The 22851-nt window shown below is 36.9% G+C and overlaps 1 protein-coding gene across 2 annotated transcripts; it reads left to right on the top strand.

Annotated features, from left to right (window-relative positions):
* The first annotated feature begins 8608 nt into the window (after positions 1 to 8608).
* On the top strand, positions 8609 to 14494 carry GPR65 (G protein-coupled receptor 65). Of its 2 annotated transcripts, none has more exons than XM_037835262.1 (2): positions 8609 to 8675; positions 12851 to 14494. In XM_037835262.1, exon 2 carries the CDS (start codon positions 13280 to 13282, stop codon positions 14303 to 14305), a length of 1026 nt encoding a protein of 341 aa, XP_037691190.1. In that variant the 5' UTR covers positions 8609 to 8675; positions 12851 to 13279; the 3' UTR covers positions 14306 to 14494. The 2 variants fall into 2 exon arrangements, with proteins under 2 accessions (XP_037691190.1, XP_037691191.1); XM_037835263.1 differs by lacking the exon at positions 8609 to 8675 and adding an exon at positions 11093 to 11625.
* Positions 14495 to 22851: the final 8357 nt, after the last annotated feature.

Here is a 22851-nt window from a genome sequence, read left to right as displayed (position 1 = left end):
AAGGGCAGGAGGCGAATGACGCCGCCGCCGCCATCTTGAGTGCGGGCCACGGGCCGCCGGCGGTGCGGACGTCATGTCCAGCGAGGGCGGAACAAGCTTTTTCTTGTGGCGTGGGTGGGCGGAGGCTGGCTCGGGCTTTCACTTTTACTCCCTTTGTTCCTTCTCTGTGGAACCCAGTGTATTGGAGCACTTAGCGAAGGCAAGGGGTGTGCTCAAGGTCTGCGAGGAGAACAGGGCAGTGAGTGTCCCTGTCGTGGGGCTACGCCACTCTCAGAGCACGGCCGCCTCGTGCCATTCGGTGGCAGAGTAAGGAGGACCGGGCTTGGAGGGTCTAACTAAGCCGAGGTTCAGCTGTCTTGGTCGAGTCACTTAGCTCTCTGAGTCACAGTTTCCTTTTATGTAAGATGAAGCAAGAAGCGCAGCCACAAAGCAAACATAGTAAATGAAATAAAAAAGGAAGATAATAGGCACTCGGTAAATCTTATTTTAATGGGCTTCGCAACTTGGCAAATGTTAGCTGGGAACGTTCTCCTTTCTTGTAACTGCCCTGATAAATCCAGAGTTTTTAGCTTCCTGAACTACTGCCAGTTGAAATGATTCCAGACAGATAACCTTAGAATTGGTAGAAAGGAGTGACTTGTCCTGGAATTTCTGCCACATCCAGCATTATCCCGAGATTTCTGATTCCCTTCGTATTGAAGCAAATTGTGGTGACTGAGAATCTTGAGAAAGCTTTTCTGATCCCAAAATCTCTCTTGGCAGAACCAGCCCAAGCACCAGGAACAAAAAAATGTCAAGGAAACACCGGGTGGCAAGGGGAAGACATCCAACATAATGTTTTAGGCATGGGCAAAGCACCAGTGGGTGCAAGCCATAGGTAATAAATCAGGTGAACATTAAGCTTCCCACCAACCCTGAGACTTTGTATCTGTGATAGGCATATAGCACATAAGGACCAGGTAATATGACTGGAAGAAGGAAGGTGATAACAAAGGAAAATACCATACATGTGAAAGTAGGAAGTTGAAACCAATAGCCAGCATATGCCTTCACGTAGTGCATCATTGCAACTTGTACTTGGAAGGCATGCTATAAATATTTGTGTAATGTGTAAATTCTGCAGAAGAGGAAACAGAATTTTTAACAGAAAAGGTAGCTTCACCCCCAGGAAGTATTACTAGTTCCTACTAATTCATATACTTGCTCACCAGAGAAAATGTTTCTGTTATTTGTAATTTCTAATCTACACTCAGTAGACCATTAAACAAGAAAGTTCTAGTAAAAAATCAATAAACACAAGCTGAGAAATAAAGATCCTTGGACTGCTGAGCATGGCACTCAAATTTGCTCAAGATGTGAGTTAAAGGGAAATGGCACTTACCAGACAATCATGTGTTTGGCTTCCTATCTGTGGTTCAAGTGTTTGAGAAAAACAAGACATTAGGAAAGGAGTGTCTCCCAGTACTCAAAATTTCAAATGAATTTAAAAACTGACACTTTCCCTCTTAAATTGACAATGTTTCTGAGTACCCCAGCTATACTTTTGCCACTGCAAATCTCTCCTTTATCTTAAGTGAAAAATGTGATCAAAATCAAATGGTCTCTTGAAAAAGATGAGAGATTGTGCCCTTCAATGACAGTTACTGGAAGTCTGGCAGCAGGCTGCTCTCTCATTTTAGGAAGTGGCTTTAATTTTAGAAATCATAATTAGGCTGCCAGAAATTGAAGGGCGGACATCAAGTCTTTTTTCTTGTACTTCCTAAGCACAGTGTTTAATTCATGATAGCTATTCGAAAAAGGTTGAGTTGAACTTAAAACATACACAATAATCACATAAGGGGAAAAGGAAAAAAAGGATTATTTACTTTCCTTAAACATTCCTTACAGTAGAACTCTCCTAGGACACAAAGGATATAAAGTATTTATGAAGTATTTTCTATTCATGAACTATCCTGCTTATCAGGTCTTTCAACTCTGCACTTAAGTTGCTTGATTGCAATTGTTAATTGCATCACCTCGGTCAGTAACTTTTCTCTAAAATATGTGAAGAGCTTTTGTTGCTCAAGGCTTTATATAAGGAAAATGAAAATGGTTGAGAGAACAGAATTCACTTTATGGATTAAATTATAAATTGCTTGCTAAACGTTTTCTTAAGTATAACCACAGATACAAACTGCTCTGGCAAGCAGCAATGTATGGTATAGTGGTGAAAAGATTGATTCTGTAACCCCAGACTGGTGCTGGCTTCAGTTTACCCATCCATAAAATGGAGACAATGATGAAATGAGTTGATATGAAGACTAGCTAAATTAACATTCATACAGCACTTAAAAGAGTGACAAGCACACCATGCTACATGTGTTATTATATTAAAATAACACAAATGACACACAGTCTTAACTATAGTATAACTTCTGAGTTTACTGCTCTCCCCTAAAACTAGGACAATACTGGGGAAATGGATTATTCCTTTCTTTGTACTGGTCTGATTTTTTTTTTTTTTTTTTTTTTTGCTTTTGGTCAGCAAGCATCCAAGCCCATGTCCAATTTGGCTGATTCCCCATGGTGTGAGTCTTGGTGGGAGGCAGAATTCCACCTCCTTCAGGAGTGATGGGGCCAGATCCTCCCTCTTCCTGCCCTCAGCTGCACAGGCTCTGGCAGTGACCACACTCCCACAGCCAGTCCCACCAACCTGCAACTTTGATCTTGAACAAATGACTATATTTATGCACAGTTGAGAAATCACACTGGAGCCATGTCAGAGTCCAAAGAAGAGAGTGGCATAGAGGCTTCAACAGAGTTAACCTCAAGTGCTGGAGCAGTGGGGTCAGCAGTGCCATCCTAACTTCACTGCCTAGGCTATCTTTATGGCCCATTGACTGTAACCTGTTTTCCAAGCCTGGTTCTGCAGCCTCTGCATCATTCCGTGGCTGTGCCAGTTTGGATATATTATGTCCCCCAGAAAAAGCCATATTGTTTAATGCAGTCTTGTGGGAGCAGATTGATTAATCTCTGTGATTAGGGTGTGACCTCTTGATTGACTGTTTCCATGGAGGTCTAGCCCCACCCATTCAGCATGGGTCTTGATTAGTTTACTGGAGCCCTATAGGAGTTCAGTGCTGCAGCTGAGACAGACATTTTGCAGACAGCCATTGAAAGCAGACTTTTGCCGATGCTAATGCTTACACATGCTTGGAGATGCAGGCAGAAGAACATTTAGTTAAGAGATGAAGCCCAGAGATATGCTAAGACAGGACCCCCAGGCACTTAAGAGGAAAACAACCTTGGAGAAAGAACTAAGACTGCACAGGAGCTGAGAGAGTAGCTTGAACACAATCCGGGATCAGCAGACACCAGCCACGATACCTTCCCAGCTAACAGAGGTTTTCCGGACGTCAGTGGCCTTTCTTCAGTGAAGGTATACTTGTGTTGATGCCTTAATTTGGATACTTTTATGACCTTTGGACTGTAAATTTGTAACCAGATAAACCCCCTTTATAAAAGCCAATTCATTTCTGGTATTTTGCATAACGGCAGCATTGGCAAACCAGCACCGTAGCATATCCTAATTTCTTCCTCATTCATTTATTTTTTACTTGTTAGCCACAGATGATTTCTTTTGCCTGCAGCAAAGAATCCTGACTAATGTACCAGAGGACAGCCCACAGCTGATGTGATAAAAGCAATGAATTCTCAGCCTCTATGTCTCCATCTCTCCACTTTAAAAAGTACCTTCACCAGCTGTAGTTCTTTTATTGCTAATTGTTACTGCATTAATTTGGTCAAATTAAGAAATTCCAGGAAATTTGTCCTCCTACGCTTCCCCTGTCTGTTCTTCTTCGGATTGTCAATATCCATTTTTCTGCACTCCTGCCAGGGGAAGAATTTTAGAGTCCACCTAGCCCCAGATCCTAGGCCAGAAGAAAATGGCAGTACAAGAAATTCCCACCACTCAAAAGATTTTTTTTTTTTTGAGCATCTAGTACAATGCTATCCAACAGAAATATAATGCAAACCACCCATGTAATTTGCAATTTCTAATAACCACATAAAAGTAAAAAAGAAACTGATAAGATAAATTTTAATGGCTTATTTTATTTAACCCCAAATATCCAAAATATCATTGCAACAGGTAATCAATATTAAAATGTATTAATAAAATATTTTGTGTTCTTTTTTTCATACTTAGTTTTCAAAATCTGGTGTGTATTTTATGCTTATAGCTCATCTCAGTTTGGCCCAGCATATTTCAAGTGTAAATAGCCACAAATGACCAGTGGCATCTGTATTGGGTGGAGCCAATCTAGTGTATGCCAGGCCCTGGGTTAGGCCCATTGATTAAATGTCTAAACTCGCTGCTGAAAATGAGGTTGAAGAATAGTCACTCAAATCTAATTGCTATTAAGTATCATTTATCCCATTGCTCAAGGGTAGCACACTATTGAGTGTAAAGTTGATCCTCAACAAATAATTAAAGTCATAAGGAAAATTTCAAATTTTCTTCAAAAAATTCAAATTCATGCTTAAGTGTCCAAGGAAAAATCTGTTGCTTAAACAACAACACCACGATATGTTTTGAGAGTTTAGAATTGTGCGTGCATAACAGAGTTGTGGGGAAAAAATAGTTCCTCATTTTTTTTAAAAAAGACTCTCTGTGAGTGTAACCATTTGTTCCTCCCTGGACACATTTATTAAGTGCTCTCCTCTGTGGCTTAGCTCATGATGTTCTTTTGGTCTGGGAATGTCCTTTCCCCCATCTCTAACTGTCTAAAGAATTCCCCCTTTAATAGCCATCTCAATGCTGTCTCGTAAGTTTCCCTTGATTTCTCTGCTAAAAGTAATCTTCCCTACCTCTAACCTCCCATATTTCATCTTTACTAAACTCTAAATCTGGATTAAAATTAAGCCCCACATCTGATACCTCATAATTTCCATCACAATGGCACAGTACCATGGTATGGCACAGTATTTGTTCATATCAGATACCTAAAAATGCTTGCTGAATAAATGCTTGTGGAATGAATGGTATAATATATAATAAAAGTTCACAGAATAAATATTTAATCCCAAGGTTCAAAATAATACCTCTTTTAACCTGCTGTAAAATTCCTCCCTAGGGGATTTGACCCATGTGTTTGAAATTTCATTAAAATATCTTAATATGAATTAGCTCTAGAATCATTCAAGCGATCAGGTTTGGGTTTGGGAGATGAAGCAGGGAAGGGGTGGATAAACCAAACAGAACTGAAGGTTTAACCAAGTTCATCATTGTACCCAGAGTTGACCCTAATCAGAACAAAGACTGTTTGGCCATTCATGTACTTTCTTTGGAGAATTGTCCATTCAAGTCTTTTGCCAATTTTTAATTGGATTGTTTGTCTTTTTGTTTTTGAATTTTAGTATTTCTTTATGTATTCTGGCTATTAAACCCTTATTGGATATATGGTTTCCAAATATTTTCTTCTGTGTTGTAGGTTGTCATTTTACTTTTGTGAAAAAAAAGTCCTTTGATGCACAAAAGTTTTTAAATTTCTATTTTGTCTTTTGTTTGCTCATGCTTTTGTTGTAAAGTCTAAGAAACCATTATCTAACACAAGGTCCTGAAAATGCTTCCCTAAGTTTTCTTCTAAGAGTTTCATAGTTCTGGTTCTTTTATTTAAGTCTTTGATCCATTTCTGAGTTGATCTTGTATATAGTGTGAGGTAGGGGGCCACCTTCATTCTTTTCCTATGCACGTTTAGTTTTCCTAGCACCATTTGTTGAAGAGATTATTCATTTGCAATTGAGTGGAATTGGCACCCCTATCAAAAATCAATTGTCCATAGTTGTAAGGGTTTATTTCTGAATTCTTAATTCAGTTCTGTTGGTCTATATGTCTGTCCTTCTGCTAATACCATACTGTTTTGATTACTGTAGCTTTGTGTTAGATTTTTTAAATCGAGAAGTGTGAATCCTCTAATTTTGTTCTTCTTTTTTGAAAGATGGCTTTGGCTATTCAGTGTTCCTTACCCTTCCATACAATTTTGATGACTGACTTTTCCATTTCTGCAAAGAAGTCTATTGGAATTCTGATTGGGATTGCATTTAATTTGTAAATTGCCTTTAGTAGTCTTCCCTGATCTTGTTTCCTAGATTTCAGATCCCTGATTCAATACTCTGGCTGGCGATACTGTTTTTGGCCCTCCATCTTAGGTCAGAGACTCCCTTAGCAGTCCCGGCTCCCTACTTGGCTCAACTGATTCTGACACTACTCACTTTAGATAAGAAATCTCCCCTCCTCTCTTCTGGTCCCATGGAAACTTCAAAGGCTGTTTGGCTTCCTTCCCCATTCACTTTCCCCTCCGAACACCAGGAGAGGGGAATCTGGACAACCACTTACTTTCCTACTTTTTTTAGAAAACCTTATCCTGCTATATTTACTTAGTGCTTTAACCTGTTTGCAACAAACAGACAACATGGCCTCACAAAAGACCCTTCATCATCAGAATAGGCTCTGCTCTGTCCAGCCCATGGAGAAGTCGGAAAGGGGCTCATCCACATGTTCATCCCTTGCCCTCTGGTTGACCCAGGGGTCCTACTACTGGTCAGTATTTGGTGTCCAGTCTGTGCTCTCAGAAGACCAGATAAATGACTCATCAGTGGTGACAATCGCCCAGTGGCTTTGTTCTGCCTGGATCATTGCTAATTGACTGTTTCTCACCTTTACTTTATTAAAATGTCACAATGATTTAATGTTCTGATATTTCTAACTGTTCATTAAATAGCCCTATGATTGAAAATATAGTATGGCCACACATTCTGAACCAAAGAAACAGCAAATTTATTTAAAATTATTAAATTCCTTATTGTGTGGAGTTGGCAGTCTTTTAGCATAGATCAGCCACAGTTAATATTTTTCCTATTTAATCAGGAGAAGTGAAAGTTTGATTATATTTCTTGTGTTTTTAAATTACATCCTTTATTTAGACATTTGATGTGGATATGAAAATCCCCTTTCCCTAAATACAGAAGTATAGTCTACTTAGATAAAATAAGAGATTGTGAGAGTCATGAAATACCCATGTATTAAAACCACAGATAAGCAAGCGGATGTGAAAAACAAAGCAAAAATGGAAATTTTGAATCAAAGTCATGAGTACACTAAAATTATTACTTTAAGGGTTTAAGGGTTTTATTAATTTTCAATATTTGAAATTTTTTACTATTTCAGTAAAAATACAAAGTATTTTGAATTAAGTTACTGTATATTGTTATCTAATAAACTTTCATGTACTTTATAATTGTAAGATATTGCTTTTATTATTCTTGAAGAAAGATCTACAAAGGAAGTGTAGAAAACATTTACATTCCTGATATATCCCAATCAATCCCACTAATTTAATATTAAAAGTTTGGTTATATCAGAAGATCATCTTTTTCATTGCTGGGTAGGAAAAAAAAACTCACCACCAACAACCTTTAATAAAAACCTTTTATAAAACAATCCTTTATACAAATAGATTGTCCTAGTTGCAGTTTTTAAAATTCAGTTAAATTTTTCCACCCCAAATCAATTCTTTCCTTATAAAGTAATATTTCCCCCTACATTCCTGATAAAAAGTTTAAGAAAACAATGTTCAAAGGTTATGTCTCTTTTCATGTCTTTTTATATGTCAAAAGTAGGAAGTGTTTCTACACGCTAACCTCAATCCACATTAAACCACTTACAGATTTGTCAGTAACTTGCAATTTACTAAAGTACTATGTGAATTTGCATAATAACAATCTGTATCTTTCTTAAATAAATGTTCAAGTTCCATAAAATTATTTATTTGCCTAGCCCATTAGTTCAACTGGTTTTAGCATAGTTTTAGCAATCTGTCTTCTATTCCAAGAGGAGAATCAAAGGAACAAATGATTCTACAGTCAAATACTATGTATGTAATTCCTCTAGTCCCTCTAAAAAATTACAGTAATTTTAAAAAGACTTTACAAAGTCCAAAAGTTGGCTAGCTTAGCCCCATCCATCATTGCCATTAAATAATGCAACATCCACAATTATATACCTAACTCTCCCAAGAAAACTACCTACTGATTCTCCCAGGAAAACACTCCCAACCTGTCTACAACATCCTCTCCTACTTCACACATCTGAATGACTCATCCTACCTTATTTGTACTTCTCTTGGAATATATACCCATTTTTGCCACTGCGTTATGATTCTTTTTGAACATGCCTTTCTCCTTCACTAGGCAATAATCACTCCTTAAGGGTGATAGCTGGCTCCTATACATTGCCCAGCACAGTGACCCCCAAATATAGTAGATATATGTGTTGAAAGAATGAATGAATGAATGAATGAACTGATGAATAAAATTCTAGTATACATTCTATTAAGTAAAAGAGCTATAATATCATTCTACAGTTGTAATTAAGATGCAAAGAGAAAAGTGAGTTATACAAAAGATTGTACAGTAAATAAGAAACAAAATCATGTTTTAAGGAATTTAGGAGACTTCTTTTGTTCAAATTTGGATAATATACATCCTTCTCATTAAGATGCTAGTTCCTCATTGGTTTATGATGAAATATGAGTGCAATTTCCTGTCCCCTCAACAGAGTTGGTTTCTCTTCTTGAAGCAAGCAAATTTAAAACACTCCTCGGTCAACAAAACCACCACACCAAGCAACATGGGTAAGTAAAAGATTTCAAAAATAAAATAAGACTTTTAAATAGATAACTTACCATTCACAGGATTGTTAGTAATGTTCGTAGCATCAAATCTTGTCTCAGTTGTATAAATGTAAATATAAAGCATTATAAGATAGAGAAATGGGGAAGACCCCTGGTTTCCTCTACTTTAAACAATGGGAAAAGGATGTCAAATTTTAAATTTAGAACTGGTTAGGTAAAAATCTCTATCAGTTTACAAAGGAGGAATATTTGTACTCCTTTCCTCTTCAGGAAACAGTGTATTGGCAAACTGAATTAAGTGTTTAGGAAGAAATCTACAGCTCCTAGCTGGAGAGCTATTTGGCAATGTTTCCTCATCTGTACAATGGCCTATTCCTTGGAAATAAGGTGAAGTTTGGAAATAATCTTTCCAGTATTAATAAGTACATCATTTAGGAAGTGACTAGCACAGTGCCTGACACATAGTGGAGTCTTAATAAATAGGTGTTAAATTAAATAAATAGCCATAGCAAATGCTTCCTGTAACACTGTAGGAAAACATTTTATCTTTTGATCAAGTAATCAATGATTTGTACTGTATTAGGAATTGGTTAAGAACAGATATACTTTAATGTACTGTGGATTGTTTTCTTTGGCATTTGGTAGAAATTAAAATAGAAATCAAAAGCTTATCCAAATTTCTCAGCACTAGTTCTGAAAACAATCTTTTCAAAATTTGTTTAAAGTAGCCAAAAAATCTGAAAAGGTGTATGAAAAATGAGAATTATATATTCCATTAAAATCTCAGATTCACATAAATTAGATTATGTACTATTACCTGCAGTGCTTGATGGCACATGTGAAATGTTACTATAAAAATTACACTCCAAGCGCCTCTGTTTGGCTTCTCTGCTATGCTCTGGCTAGAGGGCCCAACAATGCTCTCCTTAAGGAAATGCAGGAAACAGCACAGAGGGTGCTGAACACTACTGGAGTGCCCTTAAAATAGCAACAGCTAATGCATGTTGAAAGCTCACGTGCTAGGTACCCTGCTTTTTGTGTCCTCTCATTTAATCCTCACAACAGTGCTATGACATGAGTACTACCTCATTTCCACTTCACACAAGTGAAAACTGCAACTTATGTGAAGAACACAGAGTCACACATCCCTGGGGGGCTGTCGAGAGGCCTTCAGCGTGTCCCAGAGCCCACGCTCTTAACCACAAGCCCATAAGGCCTCCATTGTCAGAGACGAGACCCGGTATCTGCTTCATCACAACCGTTTGGTCTTGTGCTTGTAGTCAGAGCAGGAAGCACCTCTACAGCTAGAGAAATTAATTCCTTTGAGAATTCTGGACCTCATCTTAAAATCATTTTTCCCATTTTACCCATTTTATATTTGTTTTAAGGAGAAAAGATGCTTATTTCCTGGGTAGCATGGACAAAGGAGGGCGAAGCACACACTGCCCCATCCCCCTGCTCTCTCACTCCAGCTCCCAGGCAGGACAGTCTCAGGGTTCAGATGTTCTTCTCCAGGTACCTGAGCCTAGAGATGGATGAGATAATACGTAACCCTCAGAGACCTTGCCTCAGTTGCTATTCAATCCTTAGTGCATCTCAGAGCTTTATTTCCACATGGTTTTCCCTCTTCAACTCTTATCTTTCAGAAGATTCTTTAATGAGGATTTGGGGGCTAAATTTTCTCAGTGTTAATTTAATCTGAAAATGTCCCAATTTTTGCTCTGGTTCCTGAAATTTAGTTTTGCTGGGTATACAATTATAGGATGACATATATTTTCTCTTAGCAATTTGGAAATATTAATCCACTATATTCTGGTTTCTCTTATTGCTGTTATCAGTCCAAATTTCATCCATTGTAGGTGATCCATCTTTTTTCTCTGGATCTTTTTTTCTTAGTCTTTGGTGATCTGCAGTTTGATTGCAAATTGTCTAAGAATAAATTTCCATTTTTGTTTGTTTTTAATCTTGATTGGGATTCACTGGGCTTTATAAATGTGAGGATTCCAAGGCCTTCATTAATTCCAGAAAGATTTACTCATTATCTTTTTGAAAATTGCTTTTTCCCCATTCTGGCTCTTTTATTCTAATGGAACTACATATATATATGCCGACCTTTTCACTTTATCCTCTGTGTCTCTTAACTTATTATTTATATTTTCCCATTTTTTTATTTCCCCATCTCTTCAACACTCTGATGATTTTGTGTTATTTCTTAGATCTATCTTGCAGTGTGTTAGTTTTCTCTTCAGGTGGACCTAATCGTTATTGTATTGATTTGTAAATTTAAATTATTATACTTTTCATTTCTAGAAACTCTTATTCTTTTTAAAAATATGCCTAGTCATTTTTATACTCTCTTACTCCTTACATGTTAAAATTCCTTCTTGTATTTCTTTAAACATCTTTATGTAATATCTTTATATAATTATATATCTATTAATTCTAATCTCTAAAGCTTTTGAGTCCAATTCCATTATTTCTTTGTTTTTTATTAGAGAAGCTGTAGGTTTGCAGAAAAATCAAGCAGAATATAGTACAGAGTTCCCCTAAACCCCTACTATTATTAACACCTTATATTTGTGTGGTTCTTTATTACAATTGATGAAAGTGTCATTTCTTGTTTCTGCTAAATCTCACACGTGTCTCTGTGTGTTTGTTATGTGTGTGTTGTGTGTGTGTGTGTGTGTGTGTGTGTGTGTTAATGAGCTCATATTTGTTAGAACTCTATCTGAACGAATTGTTTGAGGTCTGGGTTGAGGGGAACTTCCTCAAGGGAGAATTTATGTTAGCTTTCTCCAGGTGCCTGGAATTATTTTTTTCATTTAAAAAAAAAAAAACCTTTATTTTTGATGAGTTCATTTCCATATTATTTAAAAGGGTTTTGTTCTGTTTCTCAGAATGACTTTTTATGTATAAGAAGAGCAGTAAGGTGATAACATATCTAATGAAGGTGTGTATCCCCCATATGCAAGTAAAACAAATGTTAAGTTTGTCAAGATTACTTTCGATTCCATCTCACACATCTTTTTGATTCCACTTTTTAGCTGCAGCATAACATATCCTAAGAGTACAGCTTGATAAGGTTTTATGAACTAAGCACACTAGTGTAATGAGGACCTATATCAAGAAAGAAAACATTACAAAGTTTCAGAAGTCCCGCTTATGCTCTCCTGCAGTCATTACCTGGCCACTGCCCAAAGATAACCAGTACGTGCCCTGACTTCTCACAGCATGCTTAGTAAACCGTGCCTGGTTTCTGTCAGAGAGAAGACACATCCAGGCCCCATACCACACAGGAAGAAGGCAAAACCTTCCTTGCCCTTCTGTGAAGGTCCCTATCAGGTAAATCATCAAAACTGTTAGTAGGTCTCACCAGCAAGGGAACATAGAGGCATTTCTGTACTCCACTACGGCAAGAAAGAGGGATTCTCTACGCTGTGACGTCATAGCTTTAAAAAATAAACCAACTTAATAAACACTCAGGTATAAAAGTCAAAACTGGTTATCACAAGATTATTCCCAGAATTAAGGATATTCTTTCCTTTCTTTTATAAGTGTATAAGAAGGATGAAGAGGGTTAGCACGCAAAGGAAGCAAAAGGAAAAACAAAAGAGGTAGAGTTGTCTATTAATGCTCAATGAGCTGCTATACTTTAAAATTCTACAACTTTAAAGTATTTCTTCTGATACTATTTCCTTGACTAACAAGCTGAATTTGAAAGTGCCTAATATGTAGATTCCCTGTGAAATTTAAAATTTTAAATCTTATAACTCTACAGTTTATCATACACTCAAAAACACTTACTGATGATGAGTAAATCATTGAATTCGCTGTCATTTTATTAGCTGCTAAAGTGGCTTTTCATCCTTAGTCTTGTGTTCTTAGATTAGGTACAGTGAGATGTTTTATATCCTCAAATCTAGCCTCCCTTGGATAAGTCTTATTTCACATAAGTGATATATCTCAACTTGATTTTATTTACCCAAATTGATTAGCTAATTTTGTTTCTTTGATGTCTCCATTGTAATTCAATGAATTTTCAATATATTCAATAGTAAAATAAAAGAAGATTCTTTCAAAATCATAATGATAATAAGTTATGTATCTTAAACATCTAAATTTTTCTAGTTCACTTTTCATTACAGAAAAACAAACATTTTACATTTTCATTACAGAAAAACTGCATTTTTGAAAGAGATGTTCAGTGAAAATAAAGGCTTATTTTCTTATCTGCTCTGAGATTTATAGCAAATTGAGGACAACACTCTCTGAAGGCTGAAAGAGCACTCTGTTGATCCTTGAGGGTTCCTTGTCAGAGTTCTGTGCTAATGAGGATATGGACTTCTGTTCATTTAATTCCACCGATCACCTTATCTAACTGCCAGGAGACTGGATTCTGACTTCTAACCATTGATATCACTGTGAAAACTCATCTACCTCAATCCTTTAAAAGCACTGATGAATTAATCAGAACTTTAAAAACAAAGAAAAATTGAAACAATCTTAGTAAAAGATGAACAACTAAAAGAACTACAATGAGGCAAGACTTCGATTTCTGCTTATTTTCTGAGAACTAACATAATTGCCGTTTTAAAGAAAAGAAAATGAACAGCACATGTATTGAGGAACAACATGACCTAGATCACTTTCTGTTTCCAATTGTTTACATTGTTGTGGTTATAGTTGGCATTCCAGCCAACATTGGATCTCTGTGTGTGTCCTTTCTACAAGCAAAGAAGGAAAATGAACTGGGAATATACCTATTCAGTTTATCACTGTCAGATCTCTTGTATGCATTAACTCTTCCTCTCTGGATTGATTATACTTGGAATAAAGACAACTGGACTTTACCCGCGTTTTTGTGCAAAGGGAGTGCTTTCTTGATGTACATGAACTTTTACAGCAGCACAGCATTCCTAACCTGCATTGCTGTTGATCGGTATTTAGCAGTTGTCCACCCTTTGAGGTTTTCTTTTCTGAGGACAAGAAGATTTGCTTCCATGGTCAGCCTATCCATCTGGGTGTTGGAAACCATCTTCAATGCAATCATTTTGTGGAAAGATGAAACAGCTGTCGAATATTGTGATGCCGAAAAGTCCAATTTTACTCTATGCTATGACAAATATCCTTTGGAGAAATGGCAAATCAGTCTCAACTGGTTTAGGACGTGTACGGGCTATGCAATACCTTTGGTCATCATAATGATTTGCAATCAGAAAGTCTACCAAGCCGTGCGGCATAATCAAGCCACGGAAAACAGGGAAAAGAAGAGAATCATAAAGCTATTACTTAGTATCACATTGACTTTTGTCTTGTGCTTTACTCCCTTCCATGTGATGTTGCTGATACGCAGCATTTTAGAGCGCGATGTGAACTTTGATGGGCATATATTTGACCACAATAAGTCTGGGAAGCAGACTTATAAAATGTATAGAATCACAGTTGCATTAACAAGTTTAAATTGTGTCGCTGATCCAATTCTGTACTGTTTTGTAACTGAAACAGGGAGATCTGATATGTGGAACATATTAAAATTCTTAACTGGGAAGTTTAATAAATCGCAAAGGCAAAGCAAAAGTGTACTTTCTATGTCTACAAAAGATACTATGGAATTAGAGGTCCTGGAATAAACAGATTTTTTTTATCTTGGATTAAGGCACACAGTATCATATCACGATTTTGAAAAGAAAATCTAGTATGATAGGGAACTATGAGTTCCAATTAAGTAAATACTTTAATTCTCTCCAATGGACATATTTTATAAGTATTTGAACAGCTCTCTAATTTTTATTAAATGATATGTATTAAAGAAAATTTTATATTTTCCTAATGACTCGGAGTCATTATTGTTTATGGCAATGGTTTTAATATCTATGCTATAATCCCTCAGAGGTTAGAGGTTTATAGGATCGTGTGTCTAAATCAATAGCCTTTGTGTATGGCATTTATTATTTTTCTCACTGCTTCAGTGTATTTTAGCCTGTCAGATATTATTTCTCCCAACTATGTGTGCATGTCTCCGACAACCCCAACTTTTGTACAAAATACTTCTTCCAGTGTTCTCATTCATTAACAAATATTTATTGAGCCCACTCCATGTACTAAGTACCAGGGTTTTGTGCTAAGTACTGGGGTTACAAAAGACACAGTCTTAAGTCTCATGGATCTTACATCAGTTAGGAAACAAAGTCACTGAGTTATAAGGTTTCTAAATAAAGTAAAAGTAAATAGGCTCTGAGTGAGTGTCTGAAGGCCCATACCATGATATAAAGCACATGAGCCTTATGAAAGCTCTTTCAGCTGCTCAGAGACTGCTTTAGTTTTCTGGCTGCTTAAAAAACAAACAAATAAAAAACCATACAATGGGCTGGCTTAAAAAAAGAATTTTGGGCTCACAGTTTCAGAGACTAGAAGGCTTGCTTCCTCCAGGGGTCAATGTCTTCTGACTGACCGGCAATCTTTGGGTACCTTGCTTTTTCTGTCAATAACAATGCAAATGGCGGCCTCTTCTCCTTTCTCTTCAGGTTCTGTTGACTTCTAGCTTCTAGCTGCTCCATGTTACTCTCTTTGCTTGTGCTTACAAGGACCTCAGCTGTGTTAGATGAAGGCCCACCCTCATTCAGTTTGGGCACACCTTAAGTAATAATATCTTCATAGGTCCTATTTACAAATGGGTTCACACCCACAGGGCAAGGGGTTGGAACCTGAACATGCCTTTTGTGGGTGACGTGACTCAATGCCCAACAGATGCCTTTGCTTTCTTTCAAAATATAACGTTTTTGTTTTGCTTTGATTTTTCAAATACACAGCTGAGTACCATATAGTTGAAATTACCAGAAGTTTATTCCCTAGATAAATGGATAATTATTATATGAAAGCTTGCATTCAGAGGCTTCTTTATGGAGAGTCTAAATAATATAATCTTTTGAAGCTTCATGTGGAAATTACTTTGCCTAGTTTTAAGTAGACATAGGTAAACATTTTTCTTAACCAAAATATTTCATATTTAAAAATTTTTTTATTCTACTCTTATCCTCTCCTTCCTCTTTCCTATATGTTCTTTTTATCCTTCCCAAAATGATCAGCTAGCATATACCCTGATTCCATATGGTGCCCTCACAGTAGGAAAGTAAATCCCTATGACAAGAATGACCAACATCCTTTCCATAATGAATTTCAGTGAGTGTGAAAACTGACTACATTTTCCATTGTTTTCCACTAATGGTGTGTGTACATAAATAGAAACCCATCTTGCTTTGAAACTTTATGTGCATTTTCTGTTCTTTGCATTTTTCTGTTCATAATGTTTTTAGAGAATTAATAGATTCTATCTGGGCATTCCAAGATACAATTACATTATGCTTAAAGACTACAGATACTAAAATGAAGAGTAACCAAAATAGTTTGGGCTTCTGATTAATTATTGATAAATTAATGGCAGCCTGTGAGTTGAATATTTGTAGAAGTAAGAGCTTCAGAAACAATCTTGCCCTCATTCATTAACTCAGATTCAGATTTTCCCCCTTTATGATGCTTTTGTTTATACTTGTACTCTTTCTTTTTTTAGTCAAGCTGAAGACATGTGCTTGAAGAGTTGTTCAATATGGTCATTGGGCTTAAGTCAAGACATGGAAAAAAGAGAGAGTTGTTCCATTAATAACCCCTCTGTAAATATAATAAATCATATAGTTAGTAATTAAATTTATCTGCTCCAGATAACTTATCAAGACTTTTCCTCAGTTGGTTATATAAAGAGAAATGGAAGATACAAATTGGTGGCACCCTTAATAAGAAAGTACTACTTCATGATCAAAGGAAAAACCATTGATCTAAGATGTTGTCAGATAAGTTCCAAAATGAACCAGGCTGTGAACACCTTCCAGCATCCCATCTTTCCTTCCTATTAGTGCAGGGCCAATCATAGAGAAGCCATATTGGGAGGACAGAAATATGATTTAGGGCAAAGGACTCTGGACATTATTGAAAATTATCTAAACTCCCAACAATGGAAAGTTAATCCTTTGATTTTTTAAAGGCTTTTTAATTTCCTTATTAAAATTTCTATTAAAGTTCCCTATCAAACTAAAGTACTTCTGTAAGGAATACAACTCTTAGTTATAATTATCAGAAGGTCTAGATTGGAACACCAGATTATCTGTTTACTTGCTCTTTGACCTTGAAAAGAAATTCTCATAATATCCCCCAAACTCCATTTCTTCATCTATAAAGTACAAGGACAATACTAACACATGCCTTGAACAGGTAGATGTCAGAACACTTTGTAAATTGCAATGAGCATTCTAATGTTAATTATTACTAGCTATTCTCATTTTCATCAGGATTCGCAGACAGCTATCTAAGGGGTAGAAAGTACCTGGAAGGACACTGGATGTGAGCATATAGGGGGTAGGAGCTGGCTCCAGCACACCACTGCTAGGACTACTTCCTCCGCATGGTTAGATGCAGCCACTGGGGTAATTTAAGGAACTTTATGTTCCCTGGTCTGTGGGATATTCTCAACATTGCCTGCTTCAGGGAGCACTCAGTTCCCAAGAGGCACACACTATAGAAATCAGCATGAGCAAACAGACATGAAAACATCCATTTTTAATTTGTTTAAATTTTGACTATTTTATTATTCAGAATGTTATTTTTCAATTTGATATACTCAAATTAGATATCTTGGATAAGCCAACGAAGGGACTAAATACAGTTTTTTAAATCCCCCAGGCCCCTACCTAGTCTAGGGAGTCTTTATTGATGAAAGGGAATTTAAGAGACATTAAAAATACTTACTTCATTTGGTTCCTATTGTAAAACATCATCTCCCCAGGAGTCCAAAGAGCAGATCTGCTTATCCAAACTGATCTTTTCTTTTTCTCTTTTTAATTTGAGGTAACAGTTCTCCTCAAGACAGATTTCTATTCTTCAATTTTGTGATCAAATAAACATTTTATCAGTTGCCGCTGTTGACTTTGGTAACTTGATTTATTTATTTTTAATCAACCAGTACCAATTTGAAAATAGATTTTGTGATACAGAGACTATAGATATTTGCTTTTTCCAACACTCTTATCTTGCCCTGTGCTTTCTTCCCGATCATCTCTGTCATTCTGACAGCCACGTTCGGGTCTCTGTTCTTTTCTGGTTAAACCCATCCATAGGTTGCTATGGAAACACAATAGCTACTCTAACACTCTGACCCAGGAAAGCCTTTGTGAGAATAGGTTTCTTTGTCTAGGTCCATCAGGTGACCCTGCCATGGGATCATAATATTGCTGGAAAAATCCAATTCTGACAGAAGTGTTTTCTTTCATTTATATCTCCTGAGTAGATATCTTTGGGGAAAATAACAGAAGGTTACTTCGCAAGAAAGGAGTGTACTGTTTTACAATTCTTCTTTGTTCATACTATAAACACCTAATTTGAGTCAAGCAAAAATAAAAAAAATCACGGCTATTGTTTCTATGTTTTATTCTTTGGTGTTTCACCTAAAGATGGGCACAACGCAATTAACTTCGTGTGGTTGGTTACAGAAGCTGAATATTCCTTTTTTGCAGGAAAAAGCAGACAATGGGAAAAGCAGGTCAAACTTGGGATGAGAGGGAAGCGGTGGGGGCTAAGATTCCCATTTTCTTCCCTGAAGATTCTTTTCTTCCTACATCACTTGTTGCTGACCAAGAAAAACCATGCGGGGCCCCCTGCAAAGCCACTAGGTGTCGATCCTGCTCCGTCACAGAACCTGGTGTTTCCTGGACAGCCGCCACTCCCAAAGAGCAGAGCAGCCTAGGCTGACATTTTCCTGTACAAAACAAAACAAGAAATACCTCCTATGAATTGCATGAAGAGGAAAATGCTGAACTTACCTCTGCAGCTTTTATTTTCCTACTCTCTCGAAAGCTCACCGATCGTCAGATATTCTACTTGGTTTAAACCCCACATGTCATTCCAGGGATTTTTTTTTTTTTTTCAGCTGGTAAAATTGGTGAGTCCACATGTAAGAGAATGTAGACTAAGTTGTGGAATTACTGAAAAATTGTAGATATAACACTGATGAATTGTCCTCATTTAGCTGTCTTGTCCATATGAGAAAACATTGGCCACCTTTCACAGAAATAGAAAAACAAAATATTTAAGCTATAATCGGTTTGCATTTATTATCTAGTATTATGTAATTGTTATCTGTGAAAGCCAAGATATAATTAAATGTCTGATTCTTAATTTCTAATTTGTTATTGTGAGACACAGCAGTAAATATTTACATCCATTCTTACAAACTGTTTTAATCTGTTCTTCTCCAAATGACATTAATACAATAATGTTCAAATTTAACTGTATTTGCATTGCATATCTTTAAACATATACTGGCCAGTAAACTTTTTTTTCCTACATTTTCTTAAGCCCTTTATGAACCATGAGTGGATTTTTACACATAAAAAAATTAGGTTGTGATTGCTCAAAAAACATTGCAATTAGGTATTCAAGAAGCAGTCACTGACATAGCCAATAGAAGAATGAGCTAGAGAAGTCTCTGTATTATTGACCAGTGCAAGCTCTAGACTAAAAATGTAAATTCAATTATCCAGGAAATGTGTTCTCAATTTCAAACCAAATACAATCTAGAAATCATACTCCATAATGACTTAACTTGTCAATATTATAAAAAATACTAATTTCAGGTTTTAGCATTTCAGTGACATTTCTTGGATGTTTGACTTAACTTGTAAACATCCTTCTAAAAGAATCTTTTTCAGAATTACTGTGAAATTTCTAGTCTCGGCTCGAGATTGTTGACACACACTAACATGATTTAATTTGGAAAACAACTTAACTTCTCAAACCCTGATTTCCTCTAACAGTGTAATGGATCAAATCAAGGATTGCAATAATGGATGGAAAATTGCCTTTATGGAAAACCACAGAGAGTTGTGCCATGAATCTTTGGAAGTATGCACACAATGGGTGCTGACTCTATTAGACTTTATTAGCATGTATTTTTTTCAGTATATGTAATGAAAAAATGTCCTCTCCCCTGCCACCTACTCACTCATGGAAATGACTCTTGCTGATGCTAAGCAAAGCTGTTTTGAAGCTTGACACAATGCCTTCAGTGCTACTCTAGCAGTTCATTGACCCAGAAAGAAAAAGTGTGACCCCACCCCCACCCCAACTATGTTCACAAGCACTATAGACTGGAAGACTTAATGCATTTGAGCACTTTTCCAGTCTTTGTTACAAAGGATTGCCAAGGCAAAGCAAGGTCTGGAATAATCAGAGATTCTCTTTCTAGCTCCAGAAGTCTTGTTCCGACTATCATTAAAAGTGTTCTAACTGGTACTCAGAACTGTTGGGTGAATTAAAAGTAAATTAATGGAATGAGCAAAAGGTGTCATAATTTCATACTTAGTCCCAGCCAGAGGGTCCAGTTTCTGAAACCCTTGGGGCTATTTGTATTTTTGTTTGAAAAATGTTAAGATTATATGGGAAAATAAAATTAAGGCAAATTAGGTTCCCTTTATTTAGGAAAGCCTTTATTAATATTTTTTATATTTGCTTAAATGAAAGAATAGAAAGAGACATTATCTATGGCATTTTATTCATCTTAAATTGGTAGTAACAGGAATTATCATGTTGATTTCCATCATTCCTTAATCAATAGAAATTTGGGGTGATGTTCCTTCCCTAAAGCTGTTTTAGTGAGATGTTCATAAATGGACTTTACTTTGTTGCAATTTATACAACAGCATGAATCTCTGTTCACCAATTCAGTGTTGCAAGAATATCACTGTGTTGAGGCGAGCTTAATTTTAACTCGCAGACCACACACTGCCCAAAAATGTAGGAAATTCCATCTCAGTTGTTACTGAGGTCCTCTTATGTCCAGTTTCACACCAGAATCAGGGAAGCTTACCTGATGCTAAGGAAATGGAAGAAGGGCCTCAAATCTCGATCCCTAATGGTTGCCAGCAATCGCATTGTCCAAGCTTGTAGTGATCCCTTGAATCCCAGTGTGCTTTGCTGCCTCTCTGATCTCCCAGGGCGCAGGGCTCTTCAGCAAGAATGGGTAGGAGTCCAGTTGATGACCCAGATTCCCTTCAAAATGTTGCCACATCCTCCAGTGCTGCCTCTTCTCTGAGAGGCATGAGACCCTCACTGTCTTCCAGCTTGAGGGAATCTTCCCTGCTTTGTCGACAGCCCCGCTCTCCTTCTCTCATCTCCAAGTCAATCTGCTTTGTCACTCATATACCACCCTTCCTCTGTATTTAGGCTTTTGTTAAAAGGTCTTGCTGACTACAACAAAATATGGCTTTGGAAACAGAATTTGTGGTTAACCCACCTAATCACCCAATCTACCACCCTCAAATCTATTTTCCCCTTCTACTATGTGATTCTAGAGCAGCCAACCTTGGCTTCAGGAGTAGAGCTTGAGGCATCCCAATCGTCTGGCCACAATCAATGGTTCAGTGGTAGACATGTGACCTAATTGTTTAGAATGCTGGGACAAAGGCTCCTTATTTGCTCTGGATGATGTGGTATGCAGATGAGATGCCTGGATCCCTGTGGCCATTTTGTAATCATGAGATGGCTGACAGGCAGTAGAAAGGAGAGCTCAGGGAATCACAGAGCCTGGAACTGGATCCTATGATATGATAGGATATTACAAATCAAATAAATACTCTAATTATTTAATCCAGCTAGAGTCAGGTTTTGTTTATTTATGTTTTTGTTTGTTTGTTTGTTTGTTTTGAATCCCAAAGGGTCCTAATGGAATTTGGAACATGGAAGTAAGGGTGATGTAAATTACAGACTACAGATTGTGGATAAGCAGGACTGAGGAGATACAATAGAGGGCAATGAGGTCATCTGAAATTTGTAAAATAAGCAGCCCTTGTTCAGCTATAGCAAAATAACTGGTTAAACTGTTGCAAGCTGTATCTTGGGACTCAGACAATGCTTTCAAAAGCCTTTCATCAGCATCAGGGAACGATTAGAAAAAATTCAAGATGTTGGAATCTTTTAGCTTCTTCTTTCAGCCTCTGATAAGGTCCTACATTAGAAAGGTAAAGCAATAATACTATTTTTATGAAGCTTTCCTGACATTTATTTTCAAATTCATAAAATACTGTTGCCCTGAGGGGCCCCCCACCAAAGCAATGTATTTGCATGCGTCAGGAAGGGTGAATTTTAGCAAGAAAAAGGAAGTCAAATTGTTTGTGAGTGTCAAAAGCCAGACAGTATGAAGAAAGAGAAGAATTTTTTTAAATCCTTTAGGCTCTTACTTCACATCAAGGACCAGTCCTGGATGTCTTAAACTTGAAGTTTGGTGTCAGCTAGAGGGAAGTAAGGACTCAGATATAATGAGAAAAACAAAGCTCCTGCCATACAAGGAAATGGAAAGCCTGGCCTACTGAATCTGGAGGACTTTTGGGAAGAGGCAAAGAAGAGTTTGAATGAGGTCTGAGAAGAATATTCAACCTCATGCCCTGAGAGCTGTAGAAACTTCAAGATAGATTAGGGTGGGAGGGGTATTGCCCAGTACTAATACAGGCATACCCCAGAAATATTGTGGGTTCAGTTCCACACTACCACAATAAAGCAAGTCACATGAATTTTGTTTTTCCAGTGCATTTAAAAGCTATGTACACACTGCACTATAGTCTATTAAGTGTGCAATAGCATTAATCTAAAAAAAGGTATGTATCTTAATTCAAAAATACTTTATACTAAAAAATGCTAACCATCTTCTGAACCACCAGTGAGTCTTTGCTGGTGGAAGTTCTTGCCTCAATGTTGATGTCGGCTGACCAACCAGGGTGAAGACTGCTGAAGCCTGGGGTAGCTGTGGAAATTTCTTGAAATAAGACAACAGTGAAGCTCACCACCTCTATTGACTCTTCTTTACACAAAATTTTCTCTGTAGCATGAGATGCTGTTTGATAGCATTTTACCAGAGTAGAACTTCTTTCAAAATTAGAGTCAGTCCTCTCAAATTCTGCTGCTGTTTTATCAACTAAGTTTATGTAATATTCCAAATCCTTTGTTTTCATTTCAACAATGTTCACAGCATCTTTATCAGGAGTAGATTCATCTCCAGAAGCCACTTTGCTCATCCATAAGAATCAATTCCTTATCCATTCAAGTTTTATCATCAGATTTTAGCAGTTCAGTCAGATCT

Source organism: Choloepus didactylus, chromosome 4 (genome assembly GCF_015220235.1).
Source record: "Choloepus didactylus isolate mChoDid1 chromosome 4, mChoDid1.pri, whole genome shotgun sequence".
In the NCBI taxonomy this organism is placed as follows: Eukaryota; Metazoa; Chordata; class Mammalia; order Pilosa; family Megalonychidae; genus Choloepus; species Choloepus didactylus.
The sequence above is the reverse complement of the archived record's forward strand: the minus strand, read 5'-3'. Positions and strand labels throughout refer to the sequence as shown.

What these genes read in the sequence shown, in the direction of transcription:
- GPR65 (XM_037835262.1), top strand. Translation starts at nt 13,280, where the DNA reads ATGAACAGCACATGTATTGAGGAACAACATGACCTAGATCACTTTCTG.